General features: G+C 32.7%; 3 protein-coding genes across 3 annotated transcripts; 2 read left to right on the top strand and 1 right to left on the bottom strand.

Annotated features, from left to right (window-relative positions):
- The first annotated feature begins 1,242 nt into the window (after nt 1-1,242).
- Nucleotides 1,243-2,253, top strand: LOC108331127 (DNA-directed RNA polymerase subunit 10-like protein). The gene is made up of 4 exons (XM_017565758.2): nt 1,243-1,378; nt 1,519-1,577; nt 1,740-1,834; nt 1,930-2,253. The coding sequence occupies exons 1-4, from the start codon at nt 1,343-1,345 to the stop codon at nt 1,953-1,955; spliced, it is 216 nt and encodes a 71-aa protein (XP_017421247.1). The 5' UTR covers nt 1,243-1,342; the 3' UTR covers nt 1,956-2,253.
- A 10,178-nt stretch (nt 2,254-12,431) lies between these two features.
- On the top strand, nt 12,432-17,150 carry LOC108330944 (kinesin-like protein KIN-4C). The gene is made up of 12 exons (XM_017565544.2): nt 12,432-12,661; nt 12,977-13,093; nt 13,187-13,303; nt 13,409-13,489; nt 13,708-13,779; nt 13,896-13,989; nt 14,081-14,112; nt 14,656-14,729; nt 15,531-15,593; nt 15,710-15,854; nt 15,970-16,395; nt 16,527-17,150. Exons 1-12 carry the CDS (start codon nt 12,542-12,544, stop codon nt 16,791-16,793), a joined length of 1,608 nt encoding a protein of 535 aa, XP_017421033.1. The 5' UTR covers nt 12,432-12,541; the 3' UTR covers nt 16,794-17,150.
- Nucleotides 17,151-17,402: 252 nt separating this feature from the next.
- Nucleotides 17,403-20,704, bottom strand: LOC108331798 (argininosuccinate lyase, chloroplastic). The gene is made up of 6 exons (XM_017566734.2): nt 20,295-20,704; nt 19,847-20,227; nt 19,184-19,332; nt 18,764-19,055; nt 18,455-18,619; nt 17,403-17,965 (listed from the first exon to the last, which is right to left on the bottom strand). The coding sequence occupies exons 1-6, from the start codon at nt 20,604-20,606 to the stop codon at nt 17,717-17,719; spliced, it is 1,548 nt and encodes a 515-aa protein (XP_017422223.2). The 5' UTR covers nt 20,607-20,704; the 3' UTR covers nt 17,403-17,716.
- Nucleotides 20,705-21,694: the final 990 nt, after the last annotated feature.

Genomic DNA, 21,694 nt, shown 5'->3' with positions numbered 1-21,694 from the left:
CTTCATACAAAAATCCGACAATAAAAAATTTATTTAGAGTTATAAAACATATAAATAACAAAATTTTATAAATTTTTAAAATAAACTGAAAAATGAAGATCTAACTTTTATTTATAGAGTTTATAATTAATTTATTTTAAAATCTATTAATAAAACATTAATCATTTTAAAGGATTTTATTTATTTATTTTAATATATAATTTTCATTATAATAATAAAGTTAGACATAACTAGGATGATCTGATCATTGCGTTATTTAGTAATTACTATGGACGAATAATCGATTTAAGGCAATTACTTTCATTATTAAATACTAACTATTGATTTATTTACCGATAATACCATTAGTACGTGGCTCCAATAAAGAATAAATAATTCCTTAGAATTCTCTATGATTATTATTTTTCTATCAGAAATTAATAAAATTAAAATAATCCTTAAGATATAATTTGCTCTCATTTTATCCCTTGCACTGAATGGGCTATAGCTTTTGATAGGGATTTAAGTAACGAATTATTGGATTTAAAGATTAATATATGTTATAAGTTATACATGCTACAAACATAGGTTAGAAAATAAAACGTTACGAATAAGGATAAAGTAGAAATATAATCTGTGACAATATATATATATATATATATATATATATATATATATATATATATATATATATATATATATATATATATATATATATATATGTGTGTGTGTGTATTTGTTAGTTTTTTTTTCCTGTATCTCTGTTTCTTTACCCATTCCTTTAATTTTTAAAATAACTATTTTATTTTTTTATAAAAGTGGTTTTCATATCATCTTTCCCAGAACTTTTAGGTAATTCCACAATAAGATTTTTGAAAAATATAAAGGTATTTGAAACAAGATTTTTAGAATGTAAACAATACTTTTTAAAGTAAGTTGTTCACAATAGAGTTTTCAGAAATTGTTTTTTGGAATACATAAAATAAATTTTCGAAAGAATTTTCTTGAATAATCTTTTTTCTTTAAGGCTTTATCTATTTCTTTTTTTTCTTTACTTTGCAACATTCTTCTTTTTTTTTTCTTTCTCTACAAAAGTGGTAACGGAAACACTGATATGGTACTGTGAGGAGGATTTTAATATTTTTTATTAGTATGAGGTGTATTTGGTAATGATGGGTGCAGGAAGCACAAGCCATTTTTTTATAGTTAATAAGCGGTTGAACAAAGGAGCCCAAATATGAATGGGCTGGAATCATGGAACAGCCCACATACTCACGAAAGCTTAAAACACTGTTTTGTTAGTTTCGCGTGAGAATTGAAAACCTTTAAAAGAAGGGTGTGGGAGCTTCGATATCAGAGGAAGATGATCATCCCAGTTCGTTGCTTCACCTGTGGAAAGGTATTATATTTCTTCCTTTTTTCATTCTACTTGTCTCGTGCTCAATCGAAATTAATTAAACATTTAGGATCTTTTTGCGATTTTAGGGTTTAGGGTTTTGTTTTGCTAATCCTTACTTTTGTCCCTTTTCTCCGATTTAGGTAATTGGAAACAAATGGGACACCTATTTGGACCTTCTGCAGGCAGATTACAGTGAAGGGTTCGTGCCCTATCTCCTATCTTTCATTCATAGTCTTTTTAAAGATTAATCCACAGTTCTTGTTCTTTAGGGATGATTATAGATGTTACTACTGTGTATGAACTTGATTCACGTTAGTTGTAATATTGCTGTACTAACATTTAACGTAATGATGGATTGCAGAGATGCGTTGGATGCATTGGGACTAGTTCGTTATTGTTGTAGGCGCATGCTCATGACCCATGTTGATCTCATTGAGAAGCTACTCAATTACAACGGTAATTTCTGTTCCCTCTATTGTACTTTTTAAGTGTCTTAATTATCTACTGTTATTCCCTCTGTGCTGAACTGAACTATATACATTTGGTTGCAGCGCTGGACAAGTCTGATCCCAGTTAAGGAATAACAGATCACCAAGATGGTTCAATGAATTCCATGGCCCGTGGACATGTACCCTTTTTTTTTTAATTAATTGTTTTTCTTCAAGCAGGGTTATGTTTTTGTGTCGGTTCAGGTCAAGGATGTTTGTTGTCTGTTCTTAAGAGGGGCTTTGGCAAGACACAGTTTATGTTAATTTCGTACGCATTGTTATGACTGACCAAATTTTTGAAGAATGTCGTAATTGATGCCAATGCATGTCCTAAATTTGTTTTTTAGGAACATTGTTGTCTGATATACATTGCATATTGCAATTTAACCTGTGTGTACAATGCGTATAGAATTTATTTGGGGATGAGTTTATCAAAAGAGATTTAATCAGCCCGAAAGTTAATAGAGTATTAGACTGACCCTTAACAGGCCTTAACACCGATTGTCTATTGTAATATATAATTTCTACGTTGAAAACAAGTTATCAAGTTTACACTTTTTAGTTGGTATCATGGTTATCAAACTCTCGAGTTAACTCGTAAATTCGAGTTTATGTTTCCAGACATGGTTTTGTAAATTCGAGTTTATGTTTTCAGACATGACTTTCGAGTTAACTTGGAAGTAAACTTTTTTCTGCGTAAAACTCGGTAAAACCGACTGTGAAATCGGTAAGATTGTGTAGAATCATGAGTTTGGAACGATTCTGCAAACTTGAAAGGAGGAAAAAAAAAACGAGGTCATTTGGGATTTAGGGTTTCATAACTTGATTGTCACTATCTCTCGCGTTTTTCTATTCTCTCCATAGTTATGTCATCGCATCACCTCTTTAATGAAACATATCAAAATTAATGACAATAATTCAAGTATTTATATTTTGCAATATTTATTTTTATGAATAATATATCTATAAATTTTATTTATTTAAAGTTATATAATTTTGTAGATTTATTTGAATTAAGATATTATTTATATAATATTTTTTCATCTGAAGTAAATTCTTATAAGTTTACGAGTCGAGTTTACTCAATTCTCACGAATTTATGTAAACTCTTGAATTTGATAACCTTGGTTGGTATCTTAAAACTTCATGATTATTTTTACCTTCTTAGTTTATTTTCACCTTCTTAGTTTATTTTCTTTTCTTCTTTCAGATTTGATGAAGTGCTTAACATCATCCAGAGAATCTGAATTAAGAAAAAGGAAGCTGTTTAATCTTTTATTCTTACAACTCTTCATTTTTTTCTTTGTATCCATTTTAATATACGTCTAAATCATGAACTGTGGTGAAAATAAGTTAACAATTTTGTACCTGTTTCGGATTTTATGGAATTTATACGGGATTCGAGAATTTCAGTCATTGCGAGAAAGGTGAATTAAAAAAGAGGGTGTTGTATGTGTGTTCATATTCTTTTTCAGTTCTCATACACCAACAAGGTCATATAGTCTTTTGGGAGAGTTAATCTTTTTAACTTGGAAATTTAAGATAGGAATTTTTTTTGGTTTTTAACGAAAAACTCTCAAGCAACGCGTTCTAGTTTTGTGTCATCATGATTACGTTATGCATTTGTTTTTATCAGGAATATTGTTTGCTTTTAATTTAGTCTATATTAATAAGAGCTGTAAAATAAAATAACAAAGAAGTATGGAAAGCATGGTTCTAAATAATGTAACTAATCCTCTTATTAACCTCACATTACCTAAACATAAATTACATAATGCCCTATGTACTAAAAATATATAAGATATCTTATGTGTACGCTCGTCATTGCAGAAACTTTGATCGTAGAAGTACATAAATTAGACAACTTTAATGTGTATTTTTGAATTTTGTAGTTGGAGATACCGGTGTCATCTATAACAAATAAATTAACAAATACAAATATTGAAGAGACATTGATAATATGTTTTTAATTTCTAAATTTAGATGCAAAATTAAAATTTGTTAATTTCAATTCAATTACTATAATTTTCTTTTTTACCACTAACATCAATAATTTTTTAATCTCGCTTGTATTCACTCATGAATATTGCAATTCTCTTTAACATTCAGTACTTCTAAAATGTTATTATATTTCCTACTTTGTAGCACCTAAAATTTTATGAAGGAAATGAACCTAAGCTTCACACTTTACAAGTTTGTTACAAAATAACAAGATTAGGTGCTTATATAACTATAAGCTTCTTAAAACTAATACACACAAATATTTGTGAACCATTCCCTAAATTTTCATGAAATGGTCAATAATATTTAATATCATTCATCGATGATTAATCTAGATATGCATACTTATATCTTATACATGAAAAATCTTAATCTTTGAGCATATTCAAGTCCTTTAAGGTTGAAGTTGAGAATTAACTCAACAAAAGGATTAAAAATTTCAGGTCTAATCGTGGTGGTGAATACTATGACATATATAACGGATCAGGTAAACAATGTCCATGGCCTTTTGACAAGTACCTAGAAGAATGTGGAATAATCCCACAATATAACATGCCAAGTTAACCAAGCATGAAATGGTGTGGTTGAAAGGCGAAATCAGACTCTTTAGGATATGATAAGGATTATGATTTGTCATTCCACCTTATCAAAATCACTCTGAGGAAAAACACTTAAGCCTACAACTTCCATTTTAAAATAGAGTGCTAACTGAGGCATTTGCCACAACACCTCTTGAGCTTTTGGTTGGGTGAAAGCCTAGTCTAAAACACTTACGTAGGGAATGTTCAACTGAAGCAAGACCTTATAAGCTAAATGAAATGAAATTTGACTCCCAAATACTGAGCAATACTTTATTGGTATTATGAAAGATCCAATGGTTATAAGTTCTATGATCTTGTATTAAAGGCAATTTTTGAAATGGGAGTTGCCACATTCTTTGAGGATATTGAATTTGGAGGGAAGAATAAGGTTAGAATCTCTCATCAAGGAAAAATTGATGACAATTCCATATTTGATTATATAGTTGCTTTTGATGAAGCAAGTTCAACACTTCTAAGTTTAGAACCCCTATAAGAACAAACTCAAGATTCTCAAGAATGTGTGCTTCATGAGTGTAAGGAGAAAATGAGGAAAATAGTGGTATGATGAAAAATGACCTAGACAACTTCTTTCAAACTATGTAAGATCGTAATTCAAAAAAATGGATTGAAGTAATGCATGAAGAGTATATGTCCATGCAAGACAATAAGGTTTTAGAACTTGTCCCATTACTAATAGGTGTAAAACCTATTGGTTGTAAATGGATATTTAAGACCAAAAAGGATTCTAAAGATAATATGAAAAGGTATAAGGCTCGTCTTGTGGTGATTAACTATACTTAAAAGGAAGGAATTAACTTTAAAGAGACTTTATCTTCAGTTTCATCGAAAGAATCTTTTAGGACAACTATGACTATTGTTGCACATTATGATTTGGAGCTTCATCATATGGATGTCATGACAGTGTTTCTCAATGACAACATTAACGAGATGATTTATATGGTGCAACAAAAAAACTGTGTTAGGAGACCTAAAGAATATGGTTTGCAAACTGACAAAATCTATTTATGGGATAAAACAGACATCTCATCAATGGTATCACAAATTTTATCAAGTGGTTCTTTGATTTGTATTCAAGAGGAATGTTGTTGATGATTGTGTGTATCACAAATTCAATGAGAACAAGTATATTTTCCTGCTCTTGTATGTTGATGACATGCTTTTTGCCACCAACAATATAGGCATGTTGCACGAAACTAAGAAAATTCTATCTAGAAATTTTGAAATGAAAGATCTTGGTGATGTCTCCTTTGTATTAAGAATTTAGATACACCAAGATTGATATCACGGTGGTATTATAGGATTATCACATATGTCAAAAAGGATCTTAAAAGGTTTGACATGTAAAATTGTAAATTAAGAGATACTTTAGTTGGTAAGGGAGACAAGTTCAGTCTCAATTAATGCTTAAAAGAAAAATTGAAAATTTAGGATATGACATATATAGTTGGGGTATTAGGTCGATATTTAAACAACCAAGGAATGGATCATTGGAAAACAGTAAAAAAAGTTATGTCGTACTTAAAAAGAATAAATTGTCATATGCTTACATACAAGAGGTCAAACTAGTTAAAGATCACTAGGTCTCAGATTTTGCAGGATGCCAAGACAAATTGAGATCTACTTCAGGTTATATTTTCATGCTAGCTAGTGATGCAATTTCTTGGTGTAATGTGAAGTAAAACTTTACGACTTCATCCACTATGGTTGCAGATTTTGTGCGTGCTACGAGACATCAAATAAATCAATATGAATAAGGAACTTTGTCACATGACTGTGCATCACGAAAGGAATTGAAAGACCACTTAAGTTATATTGTAACAACAAATCAACTATATTGTATTTTAACAACAATAGGGGCTCGAGCAAGTCAAAACACATTGACATAAAGTTCCTGGTTGTTAAAGAAAGCGTACAGAGTGAACAAATTTCCATAAAACACTTAGGGACAAACTTCATGATTGTGAATTCTCTTACTAAGGAGTTTCTATCCAAGGTCTTTCATAAGTATATTATTCATACGAGTGTGTTGTTGTTTGAAGAATCTTTAATTTAGTCACTTTTATATATTTTGTGTTTTATATATGCCCACATTATCTTTTGGACATTTTAAGTTTTATAAATATATGATTTATTGCTAAGAAATTACACTATGTATATTAAGGTTATTATATTGATCTCATTGAGTTAAAGTGAAGACCGATTGAAAATAAACGAGTGCAGGTCATCTTCGATTTTTTTTCTGACATAGCACATATTTCATTTATATTTACAAGAATAATATACTATGCTTTATAATTACCTAGATAGCACACTATTTTTTCTTAGGTGAGAATTCGGTTTTTGGGAACATGCATACAACTTTGTTCCACCTATACTACAACTATTCCATCTTCCGTACCGATTTTTGGAACACAATCTAACCAAGATGAACCACTGTCACCTACCCAACTTACACATCACTCTTTCGACCTTAACAACACTTGTTTAAGGGAATGGAAAAATGACATACAATCATACAATGAACTATTAACCGGTCCATCCACTTCACAACTTTTCCAATAACTCCCACATCAAAACACAAAACCCTCATCCCCTCATACTTTGCAAGAAAATGAAATATTAGGCTTACCTTCATCGTCATTAGATTCATTTAGTGAGGATGAGGATGAAATCCTAAGCCAACACGATCATGATGAACAACAAAACTTAGATATCCCCTCCATACAACAACAACAACAACCTTTTACATCTATTCCATACAACCCACCTCAACACTTTCAATCCTATGAAGAATTTCCCTCACATCTACAACAATATCCTCATGCATATGATCACCATTCGGTTTTGCATGAAACTTTCGACCATCAACCTGGAACATTGACTCAGGGAATGAGGTTCCAAACCAAGGAACAAGTCATTGATGCTCTAAACATATTTCACATACAAAACCATTGCACATACGAAACGACACATTCTAACACAACAAGGTTGATGGTGCAATGTGTACATCAACAATGTCCATGGAACTGTCAAGCCATCCTTCGTACACGAGATCAAGTCTGGGAAATCAGAAAAATTGATGGTGCACACACATGTGCCACACAACTCATCACACAAGATCACAACAGGCTGGGATCACAAATCATTTCCCATCACATACGTGAGATGGTCGAATCTGACCCATCCACACTAATTGCAACCGTTATTTCTTCCACCAAGACCTCTATGGGAAGAATCGTTCAACAAATTGCCATGCCTACTACATGCCATGAAAACTTTTCTTCCCGGCTTTGTGTAGAAATTGAAAACACAACCAATTAATGATGGCCAGAAGATCCGCCAAAACCAACAATATTTCAAAAGACTTTTCTGGACCTTCAAACCTTGTGTTGATGGATTCCCATATTGCAAATCGTTGGTGCAAGTGGACGGAACATTCCTGTACGGAAGATATAAGGGGACTCTTCTGGTGGTTGTGGCACAAGATGGGAGAAACAACATACTCCCCATTGCTTTTGCTATAGTTGAGGGTGAAACAGCAGATGCTTGGTTGTTTTTTCTAAAAAACCTTAGGAGACATGTAACACATCAACAAAACTTGTGTTTAATTTCGGATCGTCATAACTCCATTATTGTAGCATTCAACAGACCAACCAGTGGGTGCACAGAAGGACAATGTGTGCATGTGTATTGCATTCGACACATTGCACAAAATTTCACTCGAAGATTCAGGGATACAAGTTTGAAGAAGGACCTTGTCAACATGGGTAACTACTTTTTAAAAAATTTTAACCAATTAAATTTCGTCTTTATTATTCTTCGTTATTTGTAATTATTACTATTTTCTTAAATATTTTTGCAGCATACGCAATGATTGAGCCGCGATGTAACTATTACTACAATATCATTAGGGAAAACAATCCCGAAGCAGCAGCTTGAATTGATCAAATTCCAAGACAACAATTCACACTTGTGTATGATGAAGGTAAAAGATGGGGTCACCTAACAACAAATCTAGCCGAAGCAATTAACTCAGTCCTGAAGAATACAAGAAATTTACCAATCTCCTCCATAGTATTAGCCACATACACAAGATGCAACTCCTTTTTCACACAAAGAGGAAAACAGATAAGTGCAATGATAAGTGTTGGTCATGTCTATTCTGAAAATGCCATGAAGGTCCTACAGGATGCTGATTCGAAATCAAACTCCTACAGGGTTGTTGAATTTGATAGAAATACAACAAGATTTAGAGTTGAGGAGATGGTAAACCCAAGAGAAATACGACCTGTAGGAAAATTTGTTGTCATATTGGATGAACAATGGTGTGATTGTGGCAAGTTTCAAAAGATTCATTTACTGTGTTCACATGTCTTAGCAGCTTGCAAACATGCTCATCACGACTTTAACATTTACATCAGTCCCTACTATAGGTTGGATGTCATCATGAAAGTGTATAATAATATGTTTGGGGAGCTATGACATGAAGAATATTGGCCATCATACCAAGGCACAAAAATTTGGCCTCATCCAAGCACAAAAAGGAATGCAAAGGCTCGACCAAAATCATCCAGAATTAGGACTAAAATGGACACCAGGGAACGAGCACACCCACGAAATTGCTCATACTGTCAAACCCCAGACCACACAAGAATTCATTGTCCTCACAATCCTGGCATTAAAGGGTCGACATCCCATTATGGAGAATGATTAATTAATTACTACTTTTAATGTTCGATGTAGTCATAATGCCAACCGTATCTTAGAATTTCTTATGTAAGACAATTATGTTAAAATTAAAGAAAATGTTTCATTCACTAATGTCAATCACTTCGTCCTCTATTAAAGTTAATTATTGTGTCTTCTGTCAAAAAATGAAAAAATTGACCAAAACAAACCAAAACCCATCATGGGGAGTGTTGTTGTTCCAGTTGGGGAGTATAGTTCAATTTTCTGTACAAATGACCATTTTTCCTCTGGTAATCGATTACAAGAGTCCTGTAATCGATTACAAGAGGAAAAATAATCATTTGTACAGAAACTTCAACTACACTCACCAATTGGATGAACAACACTCCCCAAGTTTGTTTTTCTGACCTTTGCTGGTTGTTTTGCTCTTAACTTTCTCCACCAAACTCCAAATGAGTTTATTCTTGTTTTGTTGGAATCTAGACTCAAAGAGCTTTCAAATGACTACTAACTCATAATTTTTAGACCACTGTACAAAATGCAACTAATTTCTAAAAAAACCATTTTTATAAGCTTCCTAAATGAGTTGACTTTCAAGTTATTGTTTCATGTTTCTTATTTGAGATGGGTGAGGGAATTCAATGGTCATGGGTGAGTGAGTTTAATGCTCATGGGTGGTTTTTAATGCATCAATGAACACGTTAGGCCATTGAATTGTTGAGTAAAAAGGTCATTTAGGTGCTTTCATATAAGTTAGATGAGCTCCATAAGCATTGATGGCCATTTTCTTCCCCGATAATTGATTACAGGGGTCTTGTAATCGATTATCTTGTAATCGATTACGAGAGGAAAAATGGTCATTTGTACAGAAACTTCAACTACACTCACCAACTGGATGAACAACACTCCCCAAGTTTGTTTTTTTGACCTTTGTTGGTTGTTTTGCTCTTAACTTTCTCCACCGAACTCCAAATGAATTGATTCTTGGTTTGTTAGAATCTAGACTCAAATGACTACTAACTCATAATTTTTAGACCACTGTACAAGATGCAGCTAATTTCTAAAAAAAATGTTTTTCTAAGCTTTCTAAATGAGTTTACTTTCAAGTTATTGTTTCATGTTTCTTATTTTGTATGGGTGAGTGAGTTTAATGCTCATGGGTGGTGTTTAGTGCACCAATAAATACATTACACCATTCAATTATTGAGTAGGAAGGTCATTTAGGTACTTTCCTATAAATGCTTAAAAAAAGTTATTTAAAAAAATATTAAAACATAAAATTTTGACCTAAAATTATAAATATACATATATATATATATATATATATATATATATATATATATATATATATATATATATATATATATATATATATATATATATATATATATATAACTCAGAATTCAATTTCCCTTTTCAGTTTATATAAAAAAAAATCTAACTTAGAATTCGGTTTTCCAGAAATCGAATTCTCACCTAAGAAAAAAAGTGTGTTATCTAGGTAATTATAAAGCATAGTATGCTATTCTCGTAAATATAAATGAAACCTGTGCTATGTTAGGAAAAAAATCGGTCATCTTCATGTAAAGTGATATATATAAAAGAAATAATTAAATGTGTTAGAGACATTATATTATTAGTCAAAGTTTTATTAAAGTGATATATTTAATTATATTTATCGTTATCAACATGTATGTCATGAAATAATAACCTTGCATACAAATTATAAATATGGAAACTATATGTAAACAAGTAGAACTATTCCTGTTTCTTTCTGTTCATTCTCATTAGCAAAGAAAATTAAGATGATCTGTAGGTGAAAGATCAAATACATTTTATTTATATTATTATCTATGTTTTCACTTTATGTTCTATGAAGTAGTGAGGATTGTTCAATTAATTATATGGTTTATTGCTAATTGGTTATTGGTGTGCTTGGATACATAATCTGACACTTAAAACTTAAGTAAATTTTATTGTATAATTTTAATGTAGTTTCTAACAAAAAAAACTAATGTAAATATTTAGTTGATAAGGATTATCGATGGATTGATATAAAAGATGAAATTAATCACATTACAAATTTTAAAATTTAAATTTAAATTAGATTAATTACTTTTAAAATTGATTTCAATATCGGGTTATTAAGAATTTTCCTATAGAAGGTCCTCAGAAATAAATTACACTAATTTAATTTTTGTAATTTAAATTAAATTGGATTTTTTTTCTCTTAATCCATACGATAAATTAGTCTATGTTAAATTTTTTGCAATTTAAATTGAATTATCTTTTTGTCTTAATATATGGATAATTCATTTGGTGAAAAAAATAATTATATTGTTAAATGATAAAAATAACATTTTTTTAATTAAAAGACGTACATAAACTATAATTTTTATAACAAATTATGACACTTAACATTAAAATTACTTTTAGAGACGCATACTTTTATTTTATATTTTCAAGGTTTAAAAAATATTTTTTTAAAAGAAGCCAAAATATCATTTCGGTCAGAAATAAGGTCAGACCTAAATGCATACATAGAAACAAACTATAATTAATATTGGTCATTCAAAATGTCGAAATTGTAACTAATATAATTTTAGATAAATATTCGAGAAACATTTTATTTCTTGAATGGTCATGTGGTTAAATTTACAGTTGATATCTATTTGAATTAAAAAACCTAATTATAAATTATTAGGGGAAACACATGCAGGTTCCACTCTTACATTGTGATTATAAAAAAAATAATATAAAAGATGATTATTCTAATTATTATTGAAACAAAATGTTATTAACTTTATAAAAAATATATTCTTAAAAAATAACTACAAAGAAATAAATAAAAAGATAAAATAATTACTTAAATAATTTATATTAATACGAGTAAAATAAGTAGTAAACTATGTTAAAAAAATATCATATTTACATATAGGTATAATATTGAGATATATGTTCAATAATAACATCAATCATGTATGTATATTATATGAATCGTTAAGACCTTATGTATCAAATATTATTAGTAGATGTAGAATAAAAGATTTAGAATAGTATCAAAGTACACTTATAAAATGTGTTTGGTTAGTTTTGCTAATTTTATTTCTTAAATTTTAAACAGTATTTAATACTAATAATACGAGACATTTTGTACAAAGAAAATTTGAATCAAACTTCCCTCCGGAAATCTTCAATTGTTTTGTTTTCGTGGCACATGACTATTGGTCCTTTACTTGGGCAAGTTAACGTTACAATTATAATAGACGCAAATGTATCCTTTCATCCCATAGAAGAAGAAGGTTGAGGTTCAATTCCAACCTTCATTTTTTCGCTTCTCATTTTCCGCTTCTCATTGCTTCCTTCGACTTCGAAAGAGTATAATGAAGAAGACAAGTCGCCGATCTAAGCAAACGAGTCCAACCTCATCTTCGGAGCCGAACGAAAAGCAAATCTACGAGGAGAGGATTCGCAGCCTCGAAACAGAAAATAAAGCATATCAGGTTTGTCACCTCTTTAGTACCGATAAAATTGCTTGTTATGTTCTTAACTCGTTGATTGAGTTTAGAATCAGTGTTTGCGTTTGTATCGGAATAGGTTTATGGTTCTCAATTTTGAAATGGAATCATCTGTCTCTGAAATGTTTCTGAGTTTTAGGAAGTTAATTCTTCAATTGATTGACAAATTTTGTGGTGATTGAGAATGTTGTTGATCTGAGAAGATTTTAATGAATAGGTTATTTGACGAGTTATTATTGCTGTATGTTGTGATGTTGAGTGGATGTTACTGTTGCTTATTGGCGTGCTCTTTTTTGGAAGATTGAGATTGCTGAACTAAGGCAACAACAACTGGGGAGTGATTCGTCGGCTTCGAAGAATGGAGTTGAAAAGCTTAAGAAGGAGTATCTTCAGAAGCTGAACTTGCTAGAAGATCAGGTAAATTTTATTTTTTTGCGTGTGGTAGAATGGAATTGTTTTGTTGATGTGGCTTGATATGTGTTTTTTTTTCCCAATATCCTGCTGTTTTAGGTTTCTGGATTGAAGATGAAACTGGGTACTCGGTCCCAGTTTTCAACTCATAGGAAAAAGGTCGATGAATCAACTAAGCAGTTGCAATTTGAGATTCAAGGTTTGAAGGCTCAAAAGGTGTCATTTCTTTTTGTGGATGAATTCTTTTATGAAGTGTTGCTTTCGTTCTTATTCATCCCTCTTTTTGCTTTGGATATCAAATCAACTTGTGTTTGCGTACAGGTTCAACTGCAATGTAAGATCAAATTAGAGTCTGTGCAATTTAGATTATGCAAGGCTCTACTTGAAAAAGAGATTCTTCAGGTATCTATTCAGATTTCAGTTACATTCTCTTGCGTCTAAAATTTTGAATGATTTACGATTTCATTGATAAAAAAATAGGTGTTCTTTTTCTTTTAATTGATTGATGGGGATACATATTTGTTAACATAGCAATTGGTCACAGATATAGCTGTTGCATTTAGTATTTTCCTTCCCGTTAGCCTTTTTATCTCATGAAATATTTGTTCATGTATGATTAGCTTAAGAAAGAAGGAAGGAGAAACGAAATCAAGACCCAAAGTTTGCTGGATTCAAATGAGAGGCTTAAAATGGTTGGTTATTTGTATATTCCTCAGTGTTTTTATGACTTTTTATTTATTTTGGTCGTTGCTATATGCCCATTGTTTTTCTTACGGTAATCACTTTTCTCTCCATATCTTCTTCTCAGGTATTACAGCGGAAGACAGAGGAAGCTTTTGCTGCTACTAAAATTTTAAAAGACGTGATAGCAACTCGAAAAGCTATTTCACACAAATCAACTGGTTAGAAGACCTGAATACCTCTTTCGCTTTTATTTGATTGGTGTTGGCCCCATCGCATTTATGACCTCTTTTATTGTCGGTTTTCATGTAGGTGCTAGAAGTAGAAATGGTCAACTTATTCAGGTAATTTTAAAATCACTTGTTCATTGGTCCTGTTGATGAGGGCTGTGTGGTTAAGTTTTTCTGACTGATGACATGTTACAAACTCCTGCTTATTTCCTTACAAACTCCTTACGGCAGGCACTTTATTAGTTTTCCTGAAACTTGTTTGTGGGTCCTTGTCTCTGTATTTCACTGGGTGCTGTATGGTTCATATGTTGTGCCGAATTGTAACACATTTTACCTCCCACGCATTTCCTAAGGCTCATCAATCTTGCTTAATAGATCCTGTATTATAATGTCTTTATTTGCTCCATTATTGAGGTTCGTGACCCGTTTTGTAGATTTTATCCAATATGATATTGTCCATCCTTTTTTTTCTCTTCAAATTTGTAGTATAGATTTATGGTCTGCTGCAGAATGTTATTTTTTATTGATTGAACTTAATCAGTGGTTTCTTCCTTTGAAAATGTATATTGAATGGGTTTGATAACTGTTTTGTAGCAGTGATCTAATTTATTAGTTAGCTCAACATACTAAAATATCATCAAAATGTGGCTGGTGCAGGATGCCGAAGAAGAACTTGATGTCACAAATAAGTTACACAAGTTATGTTCACAATATGAATCCAAAGTGGAAAAGTAAGTCCTTTGTCATTTCTCTATTGTTTTTTTTTTTCTTATGGCCCGTTTTCACATGTCTTTCAACTGTTTAACTCTGTTGTTCATTTCATATTTCATTGACTTTTCTCACTAGTATTTATTTAAATTTAGGAAGGATGAAATTTACTACCAATCTCGCAAAATTGATTACTAAACACTGTTTGAAAGCTAGTATTGTAATGGCGTGTATTTATGTATGTTTCTTTTTTCTATAATTCGTATTGTATATGGTAGGAATTTTACAAGACAACAAGTGTGAGCGACAGTAGCTTGCAGAAGTTGAGTAGTGAAAAAACTTGTTTAACTATATGGAAGCTAGCACAAGTGTTTCAGATTTTACATGCCTTTAGTATGATATGACTCTAATGCTAGCATCCATGTAGTTCATTTTTAGCATCGAATCCTTGTTTAATTCAGGATGGAGGAGAAATATCCGTACTAAACGTTCCTAATTCTATGCTGCTACTTCCTTTTTTGAGTCAGTCATATAATAATTCATCAGTTTTCTGATTACATATGATTTGTGAAAAATCTTTTTCATGTCTCATTTTTCTGAGTAAGCTAGTATTTACTGGGTGTTTTATTAATATCTGCATGAAGAGTATGGAACTGAATAGCTTCTTTTGTTTAAGATCATTCAAAAGATTTCGGATTGATGTTAACAAAATTGTATAATTTGGTTATGTCTCACCATAGTTTGCTTGCAAGAGTATTCCTGTCAGTATAATTTTTGTGAAATGCACATAAAGAGCCCCAATTCTAAATATTTGACGTTGTCAGGATGGCTGGAGAAATTGTACAGCTGAAGGAAGAAATTGAGATGCTTAGGCAGGAAAAACTCGGGTGACAACCGTTACTCAATTTTCTTTTGCAACGTTGAAGACTTGAATTCTACCAGCTTGCGTTACCATATAGTCCCCCTAATTTAATATTTTGTTTGAATTTTTTGTTACTTCAAGGCTTGAGTTACAGGAGGAAGAGTGTGACAGCCTGGATAAAGTTCATGACATCCAAGATCTGAAAGAGCAAATGAACAGCCTTGATTGTCTACTTAGAGAATTACAATCGCGGAAGGAAAAGATTGATGTCAAGGATAAGAAGCAGGTGAGTCATTGACATCAAATAAGATGATGCGAAGTTAAAACAAAAATTTTAGTATGGACATTTGAAAAAAAATATTAAATACATTGTAAATTTCTTACTCTGAACATCTGATCAGGGGGATCTGGTTCTGTCTCATCTCTCTGAAGAGACTAATGACAAGATAAAAATGGGTACACCTGAAATGAGCAGTGCAAGTGAAAATAGTGTTAAGACGGACAGAACAGCAGGAGGGCTCTGTTGCTCATGCAGTAAGAAGTCTTTGTGCAAGACTAGCAAATGTAAATGCCGATCTAGCGGTGGGAGCTGTGGAGCATCGTGTGGCTGCACACGTTTTAAGTGCACAAATAGGGAATCAAACCAATTAGCAGGAAACGAACCACTAAAATCAAATAACACAGAATGTTCTGTGGACGAAGATGGAAGTGTGATTGCTTCTGAATGTGCTAAACTACTCCAAAGTGCACTTGTTCAGAAACCAGCTAGTTGCCAGGACAACCCGGTGCCCATAAAGAAGCCATTACGTGACATTCAGAACTCCATGGTATTCTACATCTGAAGCTCTTTGCATTTAATATCCAGTTTGTTGACCTGCCTCAGATTTTCATATTTTACATTTATATATGCAACAGTTTTCTAATTAGCTTACTATGCCATTGGACAATGTGATTACAGGTGAGATTGGATGATCAAAAGCAAGGAAAGAAAAAGAGAGGGGGAAAACCAGTAATTCAGCTAGTCACCAAGGACCCAGTGTTTTCCCCTCCAGAACATAGTAGCAGTACTGAAACATACAAAATTGAAACGCAGGAAAATGGTCCAACTAGGTTTGACAAGATGGCAAAACCAGATACAGAGAATAATTCTGGCCAGTCAAATGAAATGGCCGTATCCATTACTGATGCACCTGGATTTCGTCGTTTAAGAAATCCCACCCGATAAGCAAAATTTGTCGTTGGGAAAGAAAACTTTTAGCAGCTGCAAACATGCCAATGCTGAATTGACGAGTGCGGTTAGGTTGTTAATTTCCTTATTAACTCCATAATAACGTGGTTTCGTTAGAGATCTCATGGAAATTAAAAGGAGTGGTGTCATATAGCTCGTATTTTTAAGGTTTTCCTTACATTCATTGTTTGCTTTTCTATTATTGTATGAAACCGCGAGTGTAATGACCAAATTCCTTTTGACAGGAGTGTCGGAGGCACCTAATTTGGTTTACTAACCAGGTGCTCCCTGATTTCTTGATTAACTTGTATCACATTTTTTTATAGGCATTTTACATTTTGATTTGGTTCATTAGTGCTTATATTATTACCGTGTTTTTATTAGAGAAGGGAAATGGAGGAATAAAGACAAATGAGAAATAATGTAAAATTATAGACCGTTAGAAAAAAAAGATGCAAAATAATGTAAAATAAAAAATTATGAGATAATTTCGCTTTAAGAATAAAACACAGCATAAAAATAACACTGAAATAAAAGCAAATTATGATATGATAATAATAATAACTTTTTATAAAAATAACAAGAACAATAATAATAATCGCAAACTTTCAAAAATTCATGTTTTTATTTGATGTTAATGGTATTCATGCGACGTCTGGTGGCTGAAGATGACTTTATTTCATTAAAAGCCATAAAATATAAGATACTATTAGAAGGTGTGACATTTTGATTCTGAAATATTCAGAAAACCTGACTAATTTGCATATAAAACCTAATGCTCTACACACTTCAAATACTCAAAGGTATCATCTTGGTGGATTCCAGAATTACGCGTTAGGACCTTTGGCAGGAGCAATTATTCCAAGTTTTTGGGATTGGCTTTCCATGGCATGATGAGAATATCATGGCAATCAAGTCTTTCACTTCATTTCAAGTTTTTTCATCCAATAGTCAATTTGGCTCGCAACGCATGCTGACCCGGTTGAGCCGTAAGAGACAAATTTCTGGATCGCATTTTCTACTCCAAGAAAATCATACACGTCCTCTTCAAAAACTGGATTTATACTTCTGAGCTCATCAAGACTTAAGTCCAGCAGTTGGCAGTTCTTAAGTGTACATAAAGCAACAGATTTTCCAGCGATATCATGAGACGTTCTAAATGGCACACCCTGAAATGTGAAAGAAAAAGAAAGAATGAGGCTTGCACGACTAATAAAAATGATACAGTTGGAACATAAAAGCAGCCATGGTTAGAACAGATGCACTATGACCCCTATGCATGAGTCCCCTTTTTAGGGGAGAAGTACCCATACACACACACACAGTACCCCTCGTTGTTTAGACATCTAATCCTGAAAACTGGATAGACTGGTAATAGTGGAGCATGTAACAATGACATGAAAAGCGTTTCACAAAGTAGTTTATTGAATTAGTATTTGAAACAAGATAAGATGTAAAATTTGTAAACATTTATTTCCTTCGTTTGATGTATTTTGGGGATGGGGGAGTGTGCTTGATTCTATTTTCTGCTGAAGCAAAGGACCCTGCGGAGGGGGAATAAAGATTACACCAGATGAATTATCTTGCTTTTCAGTAACACAAATTTGTATAGCAGACAGATAGTTAACTCAGAAGGCAAAACAGTAAATGAGACTGACCTTATTAACAAGATAATCGGCAAGTGTGGTTGCATCAAGATGACCAGCAGGTAATGCCTTTTGTATTCTTTCCCGATTGAAGGAAATATTGAGAGCAAATTCAGCTGATACCTCAAGCATCCCCAAAATAGTTTTCACGCTGTCAAATACTGGTTCTTTGTCTTCCTACTTCCACAAAGGAACCTTTTTTAGTGAATCCCAGACAACAAAAAAATGCAGAAATAAAACAAATGAACTAAAGAACAAACCATGAAAGAAAACATGCAATTCAAGAAAAGTTACACTTTTTTTTTTTAACTTTTTAGCTACCTGCAAATCACGGTTGTAAGCATGAGGAAGACCTTTGCACAATGTGAGAAGGGTAACCAGGTCCCCTATGACTCTGGCAGACTTCCCACGAACAAGTTCCATGGGATCTGGATTCTTTTTCTGAGGCATAATACTACTTCCAGTTGAAACAGAGTCGCTTGGTGTGATAAATCCAAATTCCTCGGAAGCCCACAGTACCCACTCCTCACCAAGCCGAGAAAGATGCACAGCTGTGATGGCATTTGCAGAAAGAAACTCCAGTACAAAATCTCGGTCCGAAACTGCATCTATACTATTTAACATAATATAAAATCAGTTAGCATATCCTGCAAAGGGATGCATATAAAAACTTGACACCAATTACATGCTAGTCATAATTACATAGATTGACTTCACATAAAATAAAATGAAGTGAAATACCTATTCCTCAAGGGAGCCGTAAATCCTAAAGCTTCTGAAGTCATGAATCGATCTATGGGAAGCCCTGTACCAGCCAATGCACAAGCCCCTAAGGGGCAGAAATTCATCCTAGCTCTACAATCTACCAAGCGCCCAGCATCACGCTCAATCTGCATAATAAATAATAGTTCTAAAACTATACCCAAAATCCAGATCACCTCCTTAATTAAGTGAGTGAATAAATCAGATAGAACATACATTTTCAAAATAATAACAACGATAAACACATCATATACACAGTGCTGACATAAATAACAACACCATTCAGTTGTCGAACTCCTCTACTCTTCTATTATTAACATGAGATTTTAAAGTTGATTAACAACACTGTTTTCTAAAGAAACTCCACAATACTAAACATCAATTTCTCATTAAAACCTATCAAGTCTTGAAAATCATTTCGGAAACAAGTAAGACAATAAAAAAAAAAAAACAGAAACAATCAGGAGATTTTTCCCATCCTCCTTTTCCTCTATTTCGTCTTATCCTCTTTCACTCAAGTGCTCAGGATACAAACACCTTCAAATGTTCAAATATATGCTTAGTGAACTAACAAATATTAGAAAATAAAATAATCACTCTTCCAAAAGCAGTAAACAAACAAGGCCTAAACTACGATCAAACCTCCTCAACATAAGCCAAGAGAAGATGTTGCAGCAAAACGGGCTGCGCGCGCTGCAAGTGAGTGTAACCAGGAACAATGAGACCCTCGTTCCTCAAAGCCAGGGTCAGCAGCGACACCTGAAGCTGCTTCATGCTCACGAGGATCCCGTCGATAGCGTCGCGGCACCACAGGCGAAAGTCAGTCAAAACCTGATCGTTCCTACTCCGAGCGGTGTGGAGCTTCTTCGCAGGCTCACCGATCATGTCGGTGAGCGCAGCCTCGATGTTCATGTGCACGTCCTCTCTGTCAGCTCTCCAATTGAACTCTCCATTCTCAATGAGCTTCTCTATTTCCTCCAAACCTTCGAGAATAGAGTCTCTGTCGCTCGCGCTTATCAAACCCTAAACAAAGAACAGTGAGTGTTTCGCTGAGCGTTGGATTCGAAGAGTGAAAGATTTCGTGACTGACCTGGTGAGCGAGCATCGACGCATGCGCTCTGCTTCCCTTTATGTCTTGCTTGTAGAGCTGCTTATCGAAGGAGATCGACTCCGTGAACCTCTCCACGGCGTCGGTTACACCTTCCTTGAACCTCCCGCCCCAGAGCTTGGCCTCCTTGGACTGGGCCTGGGCCTGGGCTTGAGCCGGAGACGGTCCCATTCTTGGCGTCGCGATCCTGCGTGGGGGAAATGCACAGTAGGAGGGAGTTGCGGAGAATGAGTAGCGAGAGGAGGAAGAAGGTGCTGAAGTGAAGCTTGAACACAGCGTGGCTGTGAAAACCATGGCAGAACGTCAGATTTCAGGGTTTTGCAAGTGTAAAAGATTCTGCCTGCGTGAGCTTCTTCGAGAATATTTCTTTACATCTTTTTCATGCTGTTTTATTCGTCCTAACAAAAAAGCAATTCAAACCAATGCTCCATGACGCTTGGTTGGCCCACCCACACACAACCATCACACTTGTAATTAATTTTTACTATTATTCTAAATTATTATAATCAAACTTTAAACTCCAAAGAAATTGATGATACAAAAGCACCCACTTTGGTTGGGTTATTGTGATGACTGACTGTGAATGCCATAATTTTATTTGAGTTTTAATTATATTATTTAATTGTACCGTTAAATAAATATGGTCATACAGAAAATATTTATGACATGTTAATTTATTATATATTTTTAAATATTATTTAAACTACCCATAATTCAATATTTTATGATCACACGAAATCATATTAGAAATAATATAGAATTATTGTGTTATTTTTCATTTCTTCAAATATACATAACAAAAACTTTAATTATTTAATCTTGTTTTATTTTATTATTATATTTTATTATGTCTTATACTTTTATATTTTTAGATTCCTAATTTGGAATAATATTATAAAGTAGATTCTTCTTCTTTTTCATATCTCTTCGTCCTTGGTTTAATCTCACGACATAAATATGTTTTTTATCCAATTTTTTAGACATTATCTTCTATCAATTTAATTATATTCTTTTTACTTTACTCGTATGTTAACTAAGCATGTTATTTTTTTATGTATTCTCCATTATCTTCTATCAATTTAATTATCTTCTTTTTACTTTACTCGTATGTTAACTAAGCATGTAATTTTTTTTATGTATTCTCCATTTTTCAGAAGAATAATGTGACTTTTAACGTTTTTTTTTATATTTTAAAAACGTTTGAAACAAATACTTCAACTATTTATGTTAGTTTTTTTTATACATATTAATATTTATTTTATAAACTCCTTGTTTATTATTCACCATATCGTCAATCTAATTATTAGTGAAGGAAAAAATGTAATCAAGAGAAAAACTATGTTAAATGCTGGTTCTTAGATATGTTTTTGATAAAACTATTT

Source organism: Vigna angularis, chromosome 4, assembly GCF_016808095.1.
Source record: "Vigna angularis cultivar LongXiaoDou No.4 chromosome 4, ASM1680809v1, whole genome shotgun sequence".
NCBI lineage: Eukaryota > Viridiplantae > Streptophyta > Magnoliopsida > Fabales > Fabaceae > Vigna > Vigna angularis.
This window is presented reverse-complemented; position numbering and strand designations above follow the sequence as displayed.